This window comes from Cetorhinus maximus, chromosome 26 (assembly GCF_964194155.1).
Source record: "Cetorhinus maximus chromosome 26, sCetMax3.hap1.1, whole genome shotgun sequence".
NCBI lineage: Eukaryota > Metazoa > Chordata > Chondrichthyes > Lamniformes > Cetorhinidae > Cetorhinus > Cetorhinus maximus.
The window spans coordinates 3,562,670-3,583,403 of NC_135904.1; the positions used below are offsets into that span (position 1 = coordinate 3,562,670).

Genomic DNA, 20,734 nt, shown 5'->3' on the forward strand with positions numbered 1-20,734 from the left:
TGTAACCCCCCTGTTTAAGAAGGGAGTGAGGCAAAAGACGGGAAATTACAGGCCGATTAGCCTGACCTTGGTCGTTGGTAAGATTTTACAGTCCATTATTAAGGATGAGATTTCAGAATACTTGGAAGTGTATGATAAAATCGGGCAAAGTCAGCATGGTTTCATCAAGGGGAGGTCATGCCTGACAAATCTGTTAGAATTCTTTGAGGAGGTAACGAGTAGGTTAGACAAAGGAGAACCAATGGATGTTATCTTCTTGGACTTCCAGAAGGCCTTTGACAAGGTGCCGCACAGGAGGCTGCTCAGTAAGGTAAGAGCCCATGGTGTTAGAGGCAAGGTGCTAGCATGGATAGAAGATTGGCTGTCTGGCAGGAGGCAGAGAGTGGGGATAAGGGGGTCCTTCTCAGGATGGCGGCCGATGACTAGTGGAGTTCCGCAGGGGTCAGTGTTGGGACCACAACTTTTCACTTTATACATTAATGATCTAGATGAAGGAACTGAGGGCATCCTGGCTAAGTTTGCAGATGATACAAAGATAAGTGGAGGGACAGGTAGAGGCTGCAGAAGGATTTGGACAGGTTAGGAGAATGGGCAAAGAAGTGGCAGATGGAATACAACATGGGGAAGTGTGAGGTCATGCACTTTGGTAGGAAGAATAGAGGCATAGACTATTTTCTAAATGGGGGAGAGAATTCAGAAATCTGGAGTGCAAAGGGACTTGGGAGTCCTAGTCCAGGATTCTCTTAAGGTTAACTTGCAGGTTGAGTCGGTAGTTAGGAAGGCAAATGCAATGTTGGCATTTATTTCGAGAGGACTAGAATATAAAAGCAGGGATGTGCTGCTGAGGCTTTATAAGGCTCTGGTCAAACCACGTTTAGAATATTGTGAGCAATTTTGGGCCCCGTATCTCAGGAAGGATGTGCTGGCCCTGGAGAAGGTCCAGAGGAAGTTCACGAGAATGATCCCAGAAATGAAAGGCTTAACATATGAGGAACATTTGAGGACTCTGGGTCTATACTCAATGGAGTTTAGAAGGATGAGGGGCGATCTGATTGAAACTTAAGAATACTGAAAGGCCTGGATAGAGTGGATGTGGGGAAGGTGTTTCCATTAGTAGGAGAGACTAGGACCCGAGGGCACAGCCTCAGAGTAAAGGGAAGACCTTTTAGAACAGAGATGAGGAGAAACTTTTTTAGCCAGAGAGTGGTGAATCTATGGAATTCATTGCCACAGAAGGCTGTGAAGGCCAGGTCATTGAGTGTATTTAAGACCGAGTTAGATAGGTTCTTGATTGATATGGGGATCAAAGGTTACGGGGAGAAGGCGGGAGAATGGGGTTGAGAAACTTATCAGCCATGATTGAATGGCGGAGCAGACTCGATGGGCTGAATGGCCTAATTTCTGCTCCTTTGTCTTATGGTCTGTCTCAGCTGGGGCTATGGTGTAGGTGTTACATTGGCCTCCACAGTGGCAACCTAAGGATGGAGAAAACTGGCTACAGTTCACACTCTCGTTAGCTGTTTTATGAGCCCATTGTAGATGAGAGTAGAATAAGGCTTAGCTATGGTAGCCCTGGGCTGGGTCAAAAACCTGGAACACTCCACCTAACACTGCTGTGGGAGTACGTTCACCACAAGGACTGTAGCAGCTCAAGAAGGTGGCTAACCACCATCTTCTCAAGAGCAATTAGTGGACAATAAATGCTGCTATTGCCAACGATGCCCACATCCCATGAATGAATTTTTTAAAAAGCCTGCTGACAGACATTTATTAGCATCACATACACAGGACAGCCATCTTGTACATGTGGAGCTCAGTACCAGATGAATTGCTAACTGGGGAGTTAGTTAGTCAGAAGGAAAGTTAAATGAATCAGAAATCTTCCTTATTAATATGTGACTTTGTGAATCTGCATTAATTCATTCTGCTGTCTGATAATCGGTTGGTGTACCTCACACACTGACTTGGGCTGCGAGCTACTCTACATCTGGAGCCTTTAGGAATTGATTCATACCTGTTAGCACGAACTACAGTTTCCTGTAAAATTACAGCATGCGTAACAAGACCGAATATTTCCTCATTGTATATTGCCTAAGGAAACTTTTAATATATTATTCCCTCCTGGACCTCATGAATAATCCTTTCTTGGGTATTTTAAGTTGTTTCAGAAGTAAACTATGTTTAATGTAAGAAACTATGAGAATATTTTCATTTTCTTCTAGTATGAACCGATTTGAAGATGTTATAAGTCTTTTTAACCGTTACCACAAGCTTTCGGATCTTTTGAAAGAGAAATCTGGAAAAGGCAAATCACCCTCATCCAGTAAAACAGCCAGGAGTCTTCTAACCTTCAGTTTTGTCTCCTGCTTACTGACTGCACTTTTCAGGTAACAGACCTGCTCGCTGACTTGCAGAGTAGAAGTGTTATATACAACAAAATTTTTGTGCATATATGGGATTTCCCCGTGTTATAGATAAATACACAATATGCTGTGTTGTAGCACTCAGGTTTAGGTTAAACCTTAACATTAAAAGCATCTGAGTGCTTCACAAAATAGCATTTTTGGAGTGAAGTGACTGTTCCGTGATAATGTTAGAAATGCAGGTCCTTTCAAGAGTAATCCTGGATCAGCTTCAGTGAATTGAGAGCAGATGATGCTCATTGAAGTCTGTACTTAAGACCAAGGTTTTCCCTGGTAAGGGGGCTTTGCTTCTGGACAGGGAAAGGATCTAGAAGGGAAGAGTGGAAACTGGTATTTGTACTGAACTATGGTTTAACAATACAGTTGTTTGCTGGAAAGAGGTCAGGAACAGGAATCTGGGCTCACTTTTTTTTTCCCCTCTTCTAGCCCAAGGCTACGAAGGGCGTTTGTAGCTTTTTAATTTCTATCCTGTCTGAGAACACCTAACTCCACAATGACACTGGCTAGTTCAACTTGGAACTTATAGGGTTGTAAGGATAGCACTAGTCCATCAGGAATTAACAATTTCTGTTTCTCATCTTAAAAAGCTCCTGCGTGTGTATGGTATCTACAGATCTTTGTCAAAGCACATTATTGGAATAGCATTCAGCATTCCTCAAACATATTTTACCGTTCAGTTAGATCATGGCTGATGTGCACATCAACTCCATTTACCGGCCTTTGCTACATATCCCTTGATACCTTTACCTTTAAAATTTATGAATCTCAGTCATAAAATTTTTAATTAACTATGTGCCAGAAATCAATGTTATAATTGCTAAATTAATTAGAATTTCTTAAAAGGAGCTGTGTGTTTTTCCCCCCCCCAAGAGATAATGCACAGAGCCATGAAGAGAGCTTGTCTGTGCTGCGCTCCAGTAACGAGTTTATGCGTTACGCCGTTAGTGTGGCCTTGCAGAAAATACAGCAACTCGAGGAGACGGGACAGGCAGATGGACCAGACGGTCAAAATGCTGAGAAAACATTCAAATATCTATGTGAGATCACTCGGTAAGACAGCATGTTCACACATCCACAAGATCACATCACATCATAGTGTATTAGCTATTTCAAAACATTTCCATAGAATTATCTTGTCAAAACATTTTAATTTCTACCAGTGGTAAAGAAAGGGAAAGCAGCTGATATTGTAACTCGAAAATAAAAACAGAGAATGCTGCTCGCACGCAGTAGTTCAGCCAGCTTCTGAAAGGGAAAAGAGATTTACTGATTCAGCTTCCTTTGAAGGATTTCACCTAGAATGTAAAATTTTTTTTTTTAACAAATCCTGCTGCGTGTGTTGTGTATGTCTTGCACATTCTGATTGTTATTGAGAATTAAATTTATTTTTCATTGTCTACCATTCAAACAGCAATATAACTGACATTCTATAAATTCATAGCTGGTACCAGCAAATTACATTCTATTTGGTGAGCAATAAAGTGATTGGTATCATTGCCAACATTTATTTTTTGCTTGGCAGGGTTCTGCTGTGGAGATACACTTCGATCCCATCAGCAGTAGAAGAATCTGGGAAGAAAGAAAAAGGAAGGACTATTTCGTTACTCTGTTTGGAGGGATTACTGCGCATATTTAACACAGTGCAACAGAGGTACCAGAACAAGATCCAGCAGTTCCTCAGTGCAATAGGTTAGTGGGCAAGATTTGAATTTCGTGAGATACTCTTTTTTTAAGATGTAAGAGAATGTCATGTAGGTCTGCATGTGTTACAGCTTTCAAACGTTGAATGAGACTGATTGGATCACCCAAATTAGAATATCATGAACTTTCAGTCATGACGATCCAGTCAGGTTCTTGTAATGCTGTATCCCACTGGAATATACATGATGTGTTTATGAAATGTCTCATTAATGTTAAAATGTGTAAAATATTATTATAAATTACATAAAGCTGAGTGCCTATATAATAATTTTCATGCAGCTCAGCTATGTTTAAAAAGTTGTGGATTTAAGTTCTATTTGAGCATATAATCTGGCTGATACTTCAGTGCAATAGTGTGTTGTTGGAGGTGCCATCCTTTGGATGAGATGTTAAACCGAATTCCAGTCCACATATGCAAATAGACAATAAAATCCCATGGCAGTATTAAAACGATCAGGGTGTTGACCTGGTCAGTATTTGTCCCTCGATCAACATTATCAAAAACAAAAGCTCAACAGGTTATTTGCATGATTGCTGTTCCTGGAATCTTGTTTGCTTAACATCTGCAGCAACTGTATTACGAAATAATTTGTTAGGTTCAGTGCCTTGAGATGTTTCTGAGACACGTAAGTTGCTGCATAAATAATTGTAAGTTTATTCTTTCTATCTTGCTTTCCTTCCTTCCATTAATGTCGTGAACATACTGCAGTTGTTGGCTTCAGGCATGCTGGTAAATGTGTGTAGTTTTCTTGTTCCTAAGTTACTTGTATATTGGCATATATTACTATATTCATCGGGCTGTGTCCCTTTGCTGTGTTTTGTATTTATTTTTCCTTTAAGTAAAAACTGATTATACAAGAGTGAAATCTGGTCAAAAGTGCCAATTGTAGCTGTCACAAGTACTGTCAAACTACTCAACATTTTGATAATTGTTGAGAATATGTGGCCTGTAGCCCAGAAATCAATGTACAAATAACATAGTACAAACCTGCAGTTTTTAGTAACCTTTGTATTTGAGTCACCTGAAAACTCATCTGCATCAGGAAGTTTGATCCTGGCTGAAGTTGTTCAAAAACATTTGCTTAGATTTCTTTTTCTTGCTGTTGATTGCTGATCTTTGACATGCCCATGTGAGCTGCCCTTCATGCAGATAAAGTTTTGTAGTTTCCAGTACTTTATAGCAATGGCGTAGTTGTGATGGTTTTGATTTGTTCCTTTTCTTCTCTTCCTCCATTGCCTACTATACCCACCCACTGCCCCCACTCTCAATTCTTTAAATGGCCAATGATAGGAAAGGAAGATTTCTTTTAAGCCAGCACCTAGAACATGTGCATATTGACATTTTATTCAATTTCCCTCTCCTCTCTCAGGGAAACATTTTTAGAGCTTTAGAGCACATTATGTATAAATTAAGGGTTGGACCATTAGAAATGGTTTGTAATATGTGCAGTAACCTAACAAGGTGGAAGAGGAAAAGATGACATCCAGCTACCAAAACCTTATTTATACTGCAACTAGATCCAGGGTTTAATTAAGTTTCCCTTTAATACCAAGAATGAAGTGTCATGTTCTTCTGTGTTTGAGACTGAAGCATGTATTGGAACAGTGTAGAGGGAGTTTACTCTGCAGTCAACCCATGTTCTTTCCCAGAACTTGATGGAAGAGAGGTGAGTAGCTTTGCTATTTATCTAATCTGACCTGTACTCACCTAGGAATGTTTGAGGGAGCATTGTAGTCCTACTCAAGCCCCACTCCCACAACTCTTTCTCCAGTACATAGATGGCTGTATTGGTGCTGCCTCATGCCCTTGTCTGCACCTGGAAAAATTCATCAATTTTGCTTCCATTTTCCACCCCTCTCTCACTTTCAAATGGTCCATCTCTGACACTTCCTTTCCTTGACTTTCTCCATTTCTGGTGATATACTGTCTACCGATATTCATTACAAGCCCACCGACTTCCACGGCTACCTCAACTACACCTCCTCACACCCTGATTCCTGGAAGGATTCCATTCACATTCTTCCAGTTTCTCTGTCTCCGTCGCATCTGTTCTGATGATGCTACCTGCCACAATGGCGCTTTTGACATGTCTATTTCCTCAGCTGAGTATCTTCCCCACCTCCCCCCCAACCCCCACACAGTGTTAACAGGTCCTCAACAGTGTCCAACCATTTTCTGCACTTCTGCTCTCACCTCTTCCCCTCCTTCCCAGAGCTAGATAAGGTTACCTTTTGTCCTCGTTTTCCACTCCACCACCAGCTTCCGTATTCAAAGGATCATCCTTCGCCAACTCCAGCATGAAGCCGCCACCAAACACGTATTCCCCTCACTCCCCTGTCAGCATTCCGAAGAGACCGTTCCCTCCCTGACACTCTGGTCCACCCCTCCAACACCCCCAACATCTCATACCCTTCCCCCAGCACCTTCCAATGCAATCACAGGAGGCTTAACACCTGCCCCTTTACCTCTTCCTTCCTCACCGTCTAAGGCCCCAAACACTCCTTCCGGATGAAGCAGCAATTTACTTGCACGTCGTTCAACTTAGCCTACTGTACTCGCTGCTCACAATGCGGACTCCTGTACATTGAAGAGACTAAACACAGACTGGGTGACCAATTTGCGGAACACCTTCACTTAGTCTGCAAGCTTGACCCCGACCTTCCTGTCACTTGCCATTTAAATTCACTATCTTGCTGTCATGCTCACATTTCTGTCATTGGCCTGCTGCAATGTTCTAGTGAAGCCCAACACAAACTGGAGGAATAGCACCTCATCTTCTGATAAGGCACTTATACAGCCTTCTGGGCTTAATATTGAGTTCGACAACTTTAGACCATGAATTGTATCTTCTATTTTGAATTTTTTTTCCCCCAAGTGCCAACCTGTATCTTGTTCTCACGTTTTTGCTTTCATACAGCACTGACCCTTTTCTGATATTAACACATTATGCTATTTTGCTTTCAGACAGTGCTGACCTGTAACAGAAACAGAAAATGCTGGAAAAACTCAGCAGGTCAGAACAGAGCTCTGAAGAAGGGTCATATTGGACTTGAAATGTTAACTCTGTTTCTCTCTCCACAGATGTTGTCAGACCTGCTGAGTTTTTCCAGCATTTTCTGTTTTTGTTTCAGATTTCCAGCATCCACAGTATTTTGCTTTTATCTTAGTGCTGACCTTCATTCTACTATTAACACTTACTCTGGACCAAAATTTTAGTCTTTAATACTATAATGCTCTCCAAACTATCTCTGCCCTTCTATTTTGCTCCACCTGCCCCTCCCCCTTTTTGAACAGCATAAAACCCATCACATTTTTACCACTCTCCAATTCCGAAAAAGTCACATTGGACTCAAAATGTTAACTCTGTTTCTCTCTCCACAGTTGCTGCCAGACCTGTTTCCAGCATTTTTTGTTTTTATTGTAGAGGTAGTGTTATTCTGCATCTAACTAATATTGCAACTGCTCTGGGAATGCTTGATGCTCCCATTGGGTTCCTTGAAGACCAGTTAATGAAGGGTACCTGCCATGCCTGTGGAACGCTAACCCTTCAGGAGAAGAGAAAATGGAGAAAAATGTTTTGTCTATTTTGTTTTTAGATGTGGTGAGTGATGGGGAAGGAGAACAAGAGAACATCAACATTACAGAGAAAGCAGCTTTCCATATCAGGCAGTTCCAGGTAAGTTTCTTGTGTGTGATGCTGCTTTTAAATTGGAAGTGAGCATCTTTCAACAGCATTAATTGTGCACCTGCAGCAATCTATAAAAAATATATCTTATGTTTCTAATTATGGGCATGTGTTACCCCTTTATTTTCCATTCAGTCTTTACATTAAGATATGTTTGTTCTGATCCATTTGCTGTCAGAGATCCCTTGTGACACAACTGAGTGGGGATGAAGAGGATTTTAACAGCAAGGAAGCACAGCTTTTAGTGAGCATACTGTCAACACTCTCTCGGCTATTAGAACCCACATCTGAACAAGTATGTAAATATTAACTCTGACAGCTCTTTCTAGTTCTTCATCAGTATAAAGCAATGAGTGAAAGTCATAAAAAGATCACAAGGTTTCCTCTTTTGTGATCACCAAGGTGAGGGATATTACTACTGGTTCTCATTGCAAGTGTCCAGTGGCTCTAGTAAGCACTCCTCAGCCAGATACAGCCAGAGGAAGCTATATCCTGTATCTACTCTCCAAGATTCTGCATCCGCCCCAGCATCGAAAGGGTGGTCACTCCTGCAAACGTATAATATGTTTACATCTCCCACAGCAGTTACCCTAATATATGTTCTTAGAAATTCTGTCCAGTTAGGGGCAATTGGTGATTAAAGATAGTTCGTGGGTCCATGTCCATGAGAAACTGTGCTAAGATTGCTCCAAACATATTTCACTTAAGTCATTTAGCAGATAGCGAAGTTTTGCATCTTGTTATTCTGGGTTGGAATTGAACCCTTGTGCCAGAGGTGAATGGTCACAGTGTCATCCAGTCAGACAAATTATATTTTATGGTCTTTTTTTCTAGAAATTACAATCAATATATATAATCTGTAGAAAAGGGTCTTTGTATTCAAAGAGAATCAGGGTTTTTTGTAATAATGTATGTACAGCATTAAACGAGTGTGAGAGATCGGTAATCTCTTGAGTCATGTTGCTTCAAGTAATATGTGTGCAGCTTTTGGTCTCTGTTAAGTAGTAAGTAACACATTACATGAAAGCTGTTTCTGATGCTCACTTCTACAGGAAACCTATTTCATACAGGTGGGCTTAAGTCAAGCCTGGTAACTTACTTAAGTAATTGAATGGAGCAGCATCCATATCAATTATTTGTGTTTCTATTGCCTGCACTGATAAAACTAGTTTCATAAGGCTGAGACAGCCTTGTCTTCCAATTGAGCTCTCTGGTTCTCCCAGCAAGTAGAAGGCCCAATGCATTGTTCATGGAGGTACATAGATGGGGAGAGAGGAATTTGAAGCAGGTGATAGTGAAGGGAAAGAGAAACTGCTAGTCCATTTGGCAGATGTTTTCACATGCTCAGCATGCTTACAGTTTCTAATAATATAGCATTGCCCAAGGGCCAGAGAGCTGGTGATCACTTTGGCAAAATCTGCCATCTGTTAACCAGTCTAGAGTGTTACTTACTGTATTTATGAAACTTGTCCCACAAGTTGTCTTGTTCTTCTGTGTGGAAAATTGCAGCAATGTTGCATAGATGTTTAAAACAACAAAAAAATGGCTATTCTGCTTTAAAAAACAATCAGATAACATACAGTAGAGAAAGCAGCTTGGAAAAGCAGACAGGTACTTAAGAAACATAGTCAGCATAATGACACTGAACAATTTCACAAAAGTAGTCATGATAGAGGTATTCTTGGAATAGCAACACTGATTATATCCCTTTCTGTACACTAAATATGTTGCTATGACAATGCCAGTTTTCTTTGGCGGGCTGTTAGTTTTATCATGTTGGAACTGAAAAAGGTAAAAGAAAGAGTTTTTATTTTAATTAAATGTGTGCAAGTTTATTTGTAATCCAAAAAATGTATTTCCTATATTAATTTGTGAGATGAAAAATTTAGTGCTGATATCAGCTGAATGTGCATCATTTGATCTACAATTAATTTATTGTGTTTTGTTGATAGTTTGGTCAAATGTTAACTTGGACAGTAAAGATTTGCAAGGAAAATAACCTAGGTAAGAATATTTCAGGCACATGTATTCATAATATTTAAGATAAAATGAAGAATGCTGGAAACAAGAAACAGGTCCATCAGCATTACAAAGACAAAAGACAAGTAATGTTTCAATGGTAACCTTGCATTAGACCCCAAGGTGGACTTGCAGCAAATTGCTCTTAGTGTATTCTCTGTTAAATATGGATCTTTAAAATTAGATTTATGAAGGTTTTTCTGGAGGTAAGTTCTGAATGTTTCACATTCCTGACTTTTTAGGAGAAGAATAATGGCTGTCTCCTGTTAGGAGGCAGATGCATATTGGACTTTCAGCACATTATCTATGTTGATTTCAAGAAGATACAGTTAGCAATTTCAACAAATTAACCCCAAAATCAACAAGATATCAGATCCGTTTCTAAACTTTTATGCTGCCTTCAAATGTTTCTCTGATCAGCACCTCTTTAAGTGGACATTGGTATAATACTGTGTAAATACGTTGTTGGCTCCACAGAAGATGTGCATTTCTGCAAAGGATTGATGAGTATGATGTTCAGTCTGCATGTGCAGCACAAGAGTCCAGTGAGCTTGCTACAAGAGATGTCTCGAGATATCCACAGTCGCCTGGGGGATATTGATCAGGTAAGAACCTTGTGCAAGGAAATGTGGGACATAACTAGATCATCTGGTTCAGTTGGGCTGTTCTTCATCCAGTGCAATAAGCATAATCTGTACTGTCTTGGACTTGATATACTGTTGGAGCTGGCTCCATCTCAGTGAAACCTCTTATTCCATGGACTTCACAGTTAAGAACAGCCCACTGGAAATCAGAAAGGAAGCTTCCATGCTGTTGTCACCAAAACAATTTGCAAATCATGCGGTAATTTAGTTTATATTAAAAATTAATACTGATGTCTGACTGTTGGCAAATTCAACCACAAATTTGGCAAATAAATAACCAAATAATGTGATGATATAGATGTATGAGAGCAGACCATGCTTCACATCCCATTTATCAGGTGAACCACTTAGATATTAATTCTAGCCCACAGCTCTTAATTAGATAACCTGGATTTTAGTTATGGGTTTCGCTATGAGCCAATGTCCTATGTAAAGATGAACTGGGCTGCTGACATCCTGTACTAAATCACCTGTAAGAATGTGAAAGTATTGACTTAGGTGATTGATTTGGAGGGACTTGTCCAAATTCCAATAATCCTTGTTTGTATTTGGGTTGGGAAAAGCATGGCATGTTCTAAGGCATTGTAAGTAAGCTTGTATAAAGACAGCATCCTTGTTTACTTACTGTTGATCTTACTTGTCTGTGAGCTGATGGAGGAATTAGCCATTGTGGTATTAACTGGCAAGATCTACTTGAGCTGATCGTCCCAATAGTGTGATGGCTGGTGTAACTGATCCTACAGCTAATTCTGGTGTGCAAGTGTAGCATACAAAAATAAAGCTTTTCAGAAATTGGAAAGATTTTTATTGAGGTTCAAATCTGAACTTCTGTCAGAATTCTTCCAATGTCAGTAAAATTTATTTGTCTTCCATTTGTGTGATGATATGGCTGCGCAGTGCACTGTTTGGTTTGAATTCAGTTCAGATGCAGTAGCATTTTACTAAAGCTCAGTAGTACCTGACTCATTAATTGCGCTGGTTGTTCTGATCGGGGAGTTGGCAGTGGAAGATCTGGGGTTCAACTGAAAGACCATAGAAGAAGAAGATGTCAACTAATAATTGCTTTTCCATTGGTTCTTATTCAGTTTGATGTAAAAATGACTACATCCAATGCCATTATTTATTTGGGTATGTACTTTTCAGTTCATACTTTATATTTCAGAAAACATTATTTATTTATTGGTGTAAATGTTGAAACAGTTGAGTAGCAGTAACCAAATTGTGAACAGGGAATTAACCTCACTGAATATAACTGCGTTCTATAGACCTGGCATTGATGATGTAATTGACAGCATGTGATAGACAGAGCTAAACAATCCCAAAACCAGTAGACCAGTTTAAAGCTCTGCAGTCCTGCCACATCTAGTTGTGAATGGTGGACAATTAAATACTAACTGGAGGGGGAGGTTCCACAAATATCCCTAGCCTCCATGATGGGGGAGCCCAGCATATCAGTGCAAAAGACAAGGCTGAAGCATTTGCAACCATCTTCAGCCAGAAATACTGACTGGATAATCCACCTCAGCCTCCTCCTGAGGTCCCCCAGCATCACAGGTGTCAGTCTTTAGCCAGTTCAATTCACTCCATATGATATCAAGAAATGGCTGAAAGCACTGTATTCTACTGTCATGAAAGTATAATAATTCTCATAATGTTATTGTAAAAGTAGATTAATAGTGGGGTTTGGATAGTTTGTGTATGTGTGTGTATTAATTGAGTTGGAGACAGCTGGTCTGGAGGCTTTGACTCAACAAGAGAAGCTAGGTTTGAAATGCTAAATACGTAAACATAGCTGAAGTTAGATAGTGAGGTGAGGAGAATTTGTATTTTTAGATAAATCAGGCTAGTTTGAATTTCAAAGAGATGGTAGGATGTTACACCTAGCCAGAGAAGCTAGGCCAAACAGTGTGTTTATTTTTCCCAAAAGTTACTGATAATATTAGCACTATGAATAGGTTTATATTATGAGAAAAGTAAAGTTCCAAAGACATATGGGAACAATGGAGTTTACATTAAAAGGGAAAAACATGTATAAAGGAGATTGAAGCTATATGTCGGGGAAGGCATTGCAAGAGCTACCAGAAGTGTGAAAAGCCTCCAGTAGTTGTGCGTTAAGTTGCTGCTTACAGAAACCGAAGCTGGGAAAAGCCACTTTGAATTCTGTAACGTAGGGACACATCCTAGAAAGACAGACTGAATTCAAATGGCTGCTCCACCTTCCAATTCATCCCCCTGCCTAAAACACCAGCATTATTGAGAAATTAGCGCAATCTTTTACACACTCTCACAGTTTGGACTTGGTGAAGGGCTCCTGAGGGATGGGAAATTAGTGCAATGAGCACATTTTAATAAATTAACACATTGTGGAACAGTATGAAACACTGCAGACATTTTGTGCAGAGCAAGATCCCACAGGGAGCAGTCAGCTTTGCTTCGCAGTTTTTAAATTGGGGAAATATTTACAGAGAGAGGGGGAGCATGGTGGAGAGAGACTAAGACAGTGAAGACCCCCTTTTGGAACCTCAGAAAAGCTGAGTGCTTTCCAGTGAATGAATTAATTTTTAAAATACACTCATGGTTAGTTACTCACTTGCCTCAATGTCCCTGGATTAATTTTTGCAATTCGGCCTTTCTAGAGGGATGTGACTGGGAGCTGGGCAGAGTCTACACATCGGAGACCACCAGACCCTGTGTCTTTTCACCCCCACTCCCTCCTCTGTTTTACTATCTCTGCCCCTCTGTTTCCCCTCACTCACTCCCCCTCTCTCTCTCTCTCTTCGCCCATCTCCCTTATTAAGGGAGCAAGATGGAGAGACCAAGAGAGAGGCAAAAGGCTGAGAATTTTACAATCAGAGATCAGTGAAGTGAATTAAATTGGCTGCCGGGCCTTTACATTTAACCCTTACATCACTTGCTCTCAGACACAAGCCCTGTGTTCTTGGTGAATTAGACCCGGGTCCAAGTTGCAGCCTTTTTAATTGTGCTCTGAGAAGTTCCTGCCTTCCCTTTTTAAATAATGATGCACTGTGGCCATGTTTTATATCTATCAATGATTTACTGAGAGAGGGGGCTGTGGCGGGTGGTGGGGGGGGTGGAAATGGGAGCGATCCTCACTCAGCCCATCAGTAAACTGAATTCATGGAGTGTAGCCACAGCTGCAGGGCAGGACAGCTGCGGGCCAGATAGGCACAGCAAGATCCCATGAGCAAGGTGGTGTGAGCCAGGTATCCTTCCCCCAGACCCAGAAAATGCTAATCTCCCTCTTTAAAACTTGGGAGGGGGTGGGGGTCTGATTGTCTTACAAAACTTTGGATGGCTTCAGAGAAATGAGTGAGTGCAATTCAACCCCCCTCCCCCTTGCTCTGCTCCCATTCAATTGGTCATCTGACCTTCAACACTGTAAACATAACAATAAATAAACGCTTGTATTTTTTATATTGTTTACACAGCGTAGCATTTAGAAATTCAAATCCAGGAACTCAGATACATTGGAAAGTCAAGTCAATACCTAAATGTTTACAATTGCAGTGCACAGCAAGGATCCCACAAACATCCCCACCATGGCCTCACTGGAGAAACCCCAAATCCTGCCTCCCCCCTTTCTGAACCACCACTATTTCCCTCAATATATCCTCTTTCCCAACTCGCGCTCTCTCTCTCTCTCCCTCTCTCTCTCTGTTTCTCACATGCCAGAATATGGAGAGGCATAGAGAGAGAGAGAGAGAGAGAAAACCAGTCAGGACCTCAATAAACTCAATTCAAAATGGTTCCCGCACATTTCATTAAAGCCTCAATTCATCGAAGTGTCTAAAACAGCAGCGTTATTCGGGGAAACAGCCTCACGTGAACAAGTTTCACTTCAGGCCCTCCCACCAGCTTCACCAGTCGCTGAATTAATTTTCAAAGTGTGCTCACTGCTGGTCATTTAGGAAACCCTGTTTGGTATTTGCGCACAGAAAGATCCCACACAATGCAACATGCTCACATTTGGGTCAAAGTGTTTTAGGCTGAGAATTGATGAAAAAGACAAGGCAGGGAAATATATTGAAACAAAATGGCACAGATTGGCCCTCAGTGACACAGTTTCTTTTCACAAATCCAACCTTTTGGGAGGCTGGGAGTGAGGGTCTTTTCTCCAGAGACTGGGAGCTGGGCAGCGACTGCATGCCGGAGACCCCCAGATCCCTGTCTCTTCCCTCCCTGTTTCCCTCCCTCTCCCCTTTTCCACTCCCTCCCTCCCTCCCTGATAACTCACAATCAAAAGAGAAAGATGGAGAGAAAGAGAGAGACAGCAAGAAAACGCACAATCACAGCCTCAAATCAAATGAATTCAAGTGGCTGCTGCACATTTTGTTTCACCGTCACATTCATGGCCTAAAACATAGGCATCGTTGGGGAGTTCAGACAATGCACAGCCCCTCCCGAGGGGCCTGAAATTAGGCCTTGAATTGGTCCTAGTCATAGAGGCTGCATTAAAGCTCAGGGACAGGAACAGGCCCCAGTCTAACAGAACATTCCTCTCCCTCCACAGCTCAGCCCAAACCTCACAGACAGGGCCGGAAGGAGTGAGAGGGAAATGGGACCCACTCCCCTCACCCCCTACCCCAACCCCCTCCCCCTCCATCCTCCCCTCTCCCCCAATTCAAATATCGACAAATCACATTGGGAATTACTTATCAGTTTATTACAAGATGAAGTAGAGAAAGAAATGTCTGGAAAGAGAGAGAGAGAGAAAGCTGGAGTGACAGAGACAGGGAAATTCCACACCCTGCTCCCCCCCCACCCCTCCCCAGAATCCCTCAAAATCCCATCGAATACTGAAAGGCCTGGATAGAGTTGATGTGGGGAAGATGTTTCCATCATTAGGAGAGACTAGGACCCGAGGGCACAGCCTCAGAGTAAAGGGAAGACCTTTCAGAACAGAGATGAGGAGAAACTTTTTTAGCCAGAGAGTGGTGAATCTATGGAATTCATTGCCACAGAAAGCTGTGGAGGCCAGGTCATTGAGTGTATTTAAGACCAAGATAGATAGGTTCTTGATTGGTAAGGGGATCAAAGGTTACGGGGAGAAGGCGGGAGATTGGGATTGAGCAATTTATCAGCCATGATTGAATGGCGGAGCAGACTCAATGGGCCGAATGGCCTAATTTCTGCTCATATGTCTTATGGTCTTATGAATTCTACTGTCCAAAGTATTGTGTTAACTGGCTGGAATCTATTTAAAACCTATTTTTTTGTTTACTGTTGCCTTAATGAGGGTGTAAATAAAAGCTAGATTAATTAGGGACTTTAGAAGTTGTTATAGTAGTAATTTGTAGACATATGTATGTGTTTGAATTTTTGTTAATAAATGTTTACTTTAGTTTTCTAAAAAATCTCTGAAGTTGTGGTAGACTTATTACTTCTGAATTCAGGGCACGCATTTCAAAATAAAATACAAATTGCAAAACCATTGTGACCACGTGATCAAGTTTCCCTTGTGGATTTGATCTGCCTGGCACGCGTCATAACACGACACAACCTATGGGTTCTGACTGCATTCTGGTAGTAGTACTAAAGACTAATGCTCCAGAACTAGCTGCAGCCCTAGCCAAGCTGTTCCAGTACAGTTACAACACTGGCATCTACCTGACAATGTGGAAAATTATCTAGGTATGTCCTGTCCAGAAAAAAACAGGGCAGATCCAGCCCGGCCAATTACCTCCCCACAGTACTATCAAACAGCACTTGGATAGCACTAACCTGCTCACTGATGCTCAGGGTTCCACCAGGGCCACTTCGCTCCTGATCTTATTACAACTTTGGTCCAAACATGGACAAAAGAGCTGAAGAGGTGAGGCGAGAATGACTGCCCTTGATATCAAGGCTGCATTTGACCAAGTGTGGCAGCAAGGTGTCCTAGCAAAACTAAAGTCAATGGGAATTGGGGACAAAACTCTCCACTGGTTACAGTCATTCCTAACACAAAAGAAGATGGTTGTGGTTATCGAGGTCAATCATCTCCGTTCTAAGACATCACTGTAGGAGTTCCTCAGTTAGTGTCCTAGGCCCAACAATCTTCAGCTGCTTCATCAGCAACTTTCCCTCTGTAATAAGGCCAGAGGGGGGATTTTTATGGGTGATTGCACAATGTTCACCATTCACAGCTCCTTAGACACTGAAGCAATCCGTGCCCCTATGTCACAAGACCTGGACAACATTCAAGCTTGGACTGATAAGCAAGCAACGTTTGCCCACACAAGTGCCAGGTAATGATTACCTCCAGCAAGAGAGAATCTAACAATCTCCCTCTGACATTCAATGTCTTCACCATTGCTGAAACAACATCGACCAGAAACTTAACCAGTCATGTAAATACTGTGGCCAGAAGAGCAGGTCAGAGGCTGGGAATTCTGCAGCAAGTAATGCATCTGCCTCCCAAGGCTGTCCACCATCTACAAGACACAAGATGGGAGCGTGCTGGAATACTTTCCACTTGGCTGGATGAATGCAGCGCCAACTGAGATGCGTGGGAACACCATCACCTGCAAGTTTCTCACCCAGCTATACTGGCTTGGAACTATATTGCTGTTCCTTCACTGTCACCAAGTCAAACCCCTGAACTCTCTAACAGCACTGTGGGTACACCTGGACTGCAGTGGCTCAAGAAGGTGGCTCACCATCACCTCAAGGGCAATTAGGGATGGGCACCAAATGCTGGCTTAGCCAGCGACACCCACATCCTGTGAAAGAATAAATTAAATAAAAGCACCAAAGGAGAAATGGCCTATTTTTGCATGAATCATTTGGGAAGAGTTTTCAGACTGAAGTTGAGGAATATAAGGTTGTCATACTGAACGATACCTAGCTTCTCTTGGAAGCTATAATAAGATCATCATATGGCAAATGACCACTTTAGAATGATAAAACTGCATCAAATGCTTTTACTTTTCAAAGATTTTCGAATTGTTGTCACTGGACATCGGGTTTTAAAATCATCATATTTCCGTCCTTCACTTGATATTATACTTTTCTGTGTATTTATTAGCACATCATTTCTTTTGGGATTGTTTTTGCTTAGCTAGGTGTTAGGCAACAAAAATGTTTTATCAAGGAACATAAAAAGAAATAGTAAAGTACTCTACAGACCCATAAATAAAAAAAGAAAAATCAAGACTGGAATAGGGCTGTTAGTAGCTAAACATGATGAACTTATAGATATTTACAGTAAAATGGCAGAAATATTAAATACTTTGCCTCAGAATTTACTAGGGAGGTAACATGGTGGGCATGACATTAGAAGAAGAGTTCATAGAAAGAGGGGAGATTACTATTAAAACTTGGAGAAGATAAAATCGCTGGTCTTGATGGCTTGTATCTATGCATACTAAGAGAACTTAAGGAAGAGAAAGCAGAGGCACTATTATGTGTATATATAGAAACTTAGTTGAAGAGAATAATGCCAGAGCACTGGTGGACAGCTAATGCAATTCCTATTTTTAAAAGGGAGATAGAAAAACCCCAGAGAACTATATAATAATTAGTTTAACATCGGAGTTATTAAAGATAATGAAATCCTTAATCAAAATGTAATAGAAAAACATCTAGCAGCTGAAAGTATAATAAAGATTAGTCAGCATGAATTTCAAAAAGAAAGTTCATGGCCAACCTTGTTGAATTCTTTGAAGTAATAGAGCAGACAAGGCTAATGTAATAGATATAATATAAATAGCTGTTTGGTAGTATAGAACTTGAGTATTGCTGAAAAAAGAGACATATCTAAACTCTTTGTCTTGCACTCATCAGGGGACACAAGAATACCAATGTAAGGGGGAAAACAACAATTTATACTGTATGTGAAGAGAGCACTGATTTGGTTGGCATGGAGAATGCACCACTGATGGTGACTGACAGTTAACTGCCAAGCGTTGTTTGAAATTTAACCCAGGCAGCTTGACACTGGTCAAGGCATTGCACTGAGGAATGAGTCAGTGAATGGCTTTTGTTTTTTGTTTAGCTGAAACAGGTGTATCTACGTCTTCTTTCTGTCTGCAAAGAACAGGGCCCTGCCTATTAATATATGTAGCTTCCAGTACACGCAAATGCGCCACATTGCGAGCCTGACTGACTATCTTAAATTGGTTGTCAGCGTCATTCTTAGTACATTGAGGATTATTTAGCAAATGTTGTCCAATTGTGAAATCACATCTAATATTGGACACTGCGTTTTAAGATTTGCAAGCACGGGCTGGTTGGGTACAGTCTGTACCCTCCCTGTTGCGAACAGTGGCTGGGACATGCTGTTTGATACAATCCACCAGTCTCTGGGACATATGGCCTCCATACCTAGCATCACACTGGCAGTGAAATTCATATACCACATTGCTCATTTGTGTGATAACAAAGTGTCATTTTGGCTTGACGACAGCATCCTGTTAAGTGGTGAATACCACTTGTGTTGTTACTGCATAGTAGCAGCGTGAAACAGCTAGCTTCACCTGTTGCTTAATTTTTTGAGGTACCTTGCCCTTCCAGGGTAATCTGAGGTAGACTGGGCACTTTTCAGGGCCAAAAGTGATATCCTTAGGCCTGTTCATGAGTTTGCTTGATATACAACGTGAAATGATCTGATCAGGGTAGCCATTATCTTGCAGGATGCCTTCGATGCACCATATTTCAGCATCAAGCTTGCATGGTGAGCAAATGGCTCAGGCCCTATTTACAAGGTTGCCAATAAGACCAATCTTATAGCGCATGGAGCTGTAAGAATCCTAATGCGTATATTGACTGAAGGTAGGCTTGCAGTAGACCATGGTAGAGAATCCCTTGGCAGATTTCTCAACTAGTACGTCATGGAAAGGGAGTTCATTTGACTGCTCTATTCATGGGTGAATTTGAGCACAGGATGGAGCCTATTAAGACATGTAAGGAAATTGTTACATGCAGCTGTGGATTTAAATATAGCAAATGTATCATCCACATATCGGAAACATGTGAGGGGTAGCAAGTTAGGTGTCGTTCCATTGGAGGCACATTTCTCATGGAACCCAACAAAGATGTTTGCGAGAGCTGGGGCTAGAGGGGATCCAATGGCGACACCATCTATTTGGGCATCCACGTAATCATTAAAACTGAACACAACTGCGTGAGTTGCTGAGTTCATAAGTTGAATGAATATTGATTCATGCAATGGTGGTAGACCTAGATTGCCATGATATAGTGCTGCAGCCCAATTATCTATGGCTTCTTTAAGTGGGACTTGGTGAATAGGCTAGCAATGTCAAATGAGCACATGGACACAGCATTGCTATCAATATGCAAGTCCTGTATGGACTTACATTGTGAAGGACTCCTTCACATTTGCTATGTGGAAAACTTGGTCAGAACTGGTTGTAGCAATTCGCTCAACCGTTTGGCCAATTCGTGTTGTGCAGAACCGGTCATTGATGAGATAGGGAGTAGCGGTATAAGATTTTTGGATTTGGGGCCCTCAGATACCTAAGATAGGCAGTTGACTAGTCATAAGCAATTTTAAGATGGTTTATTAAGTTGATTAAAAAACAACAGTTTAGATATGATACATTAATTAGACAGAAAAAAGTATATGACCTGTTACAGTTGCGAACAGTTTACTGACCCCAGAGGGCGATCAAACAGTTGGCACAGACTGTGTTAATCTCATCATCCTCCTCCTCCTCCTCTGGTCCATCTTCCATCTGAAGAAGGCAGCTGCCCAATGAGTACTGCCACCTCACCAGGACCTCTGCAGTGTCTCACAAGGACCTCTCATACACCTCAGCCCCCTACCACCAGTATGACACCAATCTATACACCTTTTTTGGGGGCTGGTAGCATACCCAATGTTAATCATCTATCTAACTATTCTGACCAATGGATACAGGACAGGTCCTCAAAACGTCAGGATGGTTACCACGCCCCTTGTGCGTCATCCCGCTCGAGGTCAGCTTTTTAGTTTACATCTTGCTGAGGGTCATATCCTCGTCCTTTTTAAACAATTGCACAGATAAGAGGGTGCAGAAGCCTCCATCTTAACTTAGGAATGACAACATGAACTAAGTGACCGTGCCTGTTTACACAGACTGTTTAAAAATTGTTGCCTTTTTAGAAAGCCTTTTAGGGGGGTGTTATATTATGCAGAAAATATCTGTTTATTCAAAACCCCAATTTCTTACAGAGGGCCATCACTTGTGTGTGTCTTGGGCAGCCCATACATACATGGATGTCGCGAACCGTGAGGACAAACGATGAGTGCAAGACGAAA

General features: G+C 41.4%; 1 protein-coding gene across 3 annotated transcripts in view; it reads left to right on the forward strand.

Moving 5' to 3' along the window:
• Positions 1 to 20,734, forward strand: part of fanci (FA complementation group I) — a 77,135-nt gene that overhangs the window by 35,038 nt on the left and 21,363 nt on the right. For all 3 annotated transcript variants that reach the window (XM_078529988.1, XM_078529989.1, XM_078529990.1), the window contains 7 exons: positions 2,223 to 2,387; positions 3,294 to 3,473; positions 3,946 to 4,112; positions 7,722 to 7,801; positions 7,989 to 8,105; positions 9,763 to 9,814; positions 10,307 to 10,434. In XM_078529988.1, coding sequence (XP_078386114.1) covers positions 2,223 to 2,387; positions 3,294 to 3,473; positions 3,946 to 4,112; positions 7,722 to 7,801; positions 7,989 to 8,105; positions 9,763 to 9,814; positions 10,307 to 10,434 — 889 coding nt within the window. The remainder of the gene's footprint in view (positions 1 to 2,222; positions 2,388 to 3,293; positions 3,474 to 3,945; positions 4,113 to 7,721; positions 7,802 to 7,988; positions 8,106 to 9,762; positions 9,815 to 10,306; positions 10,435 to 20,734) is intronic.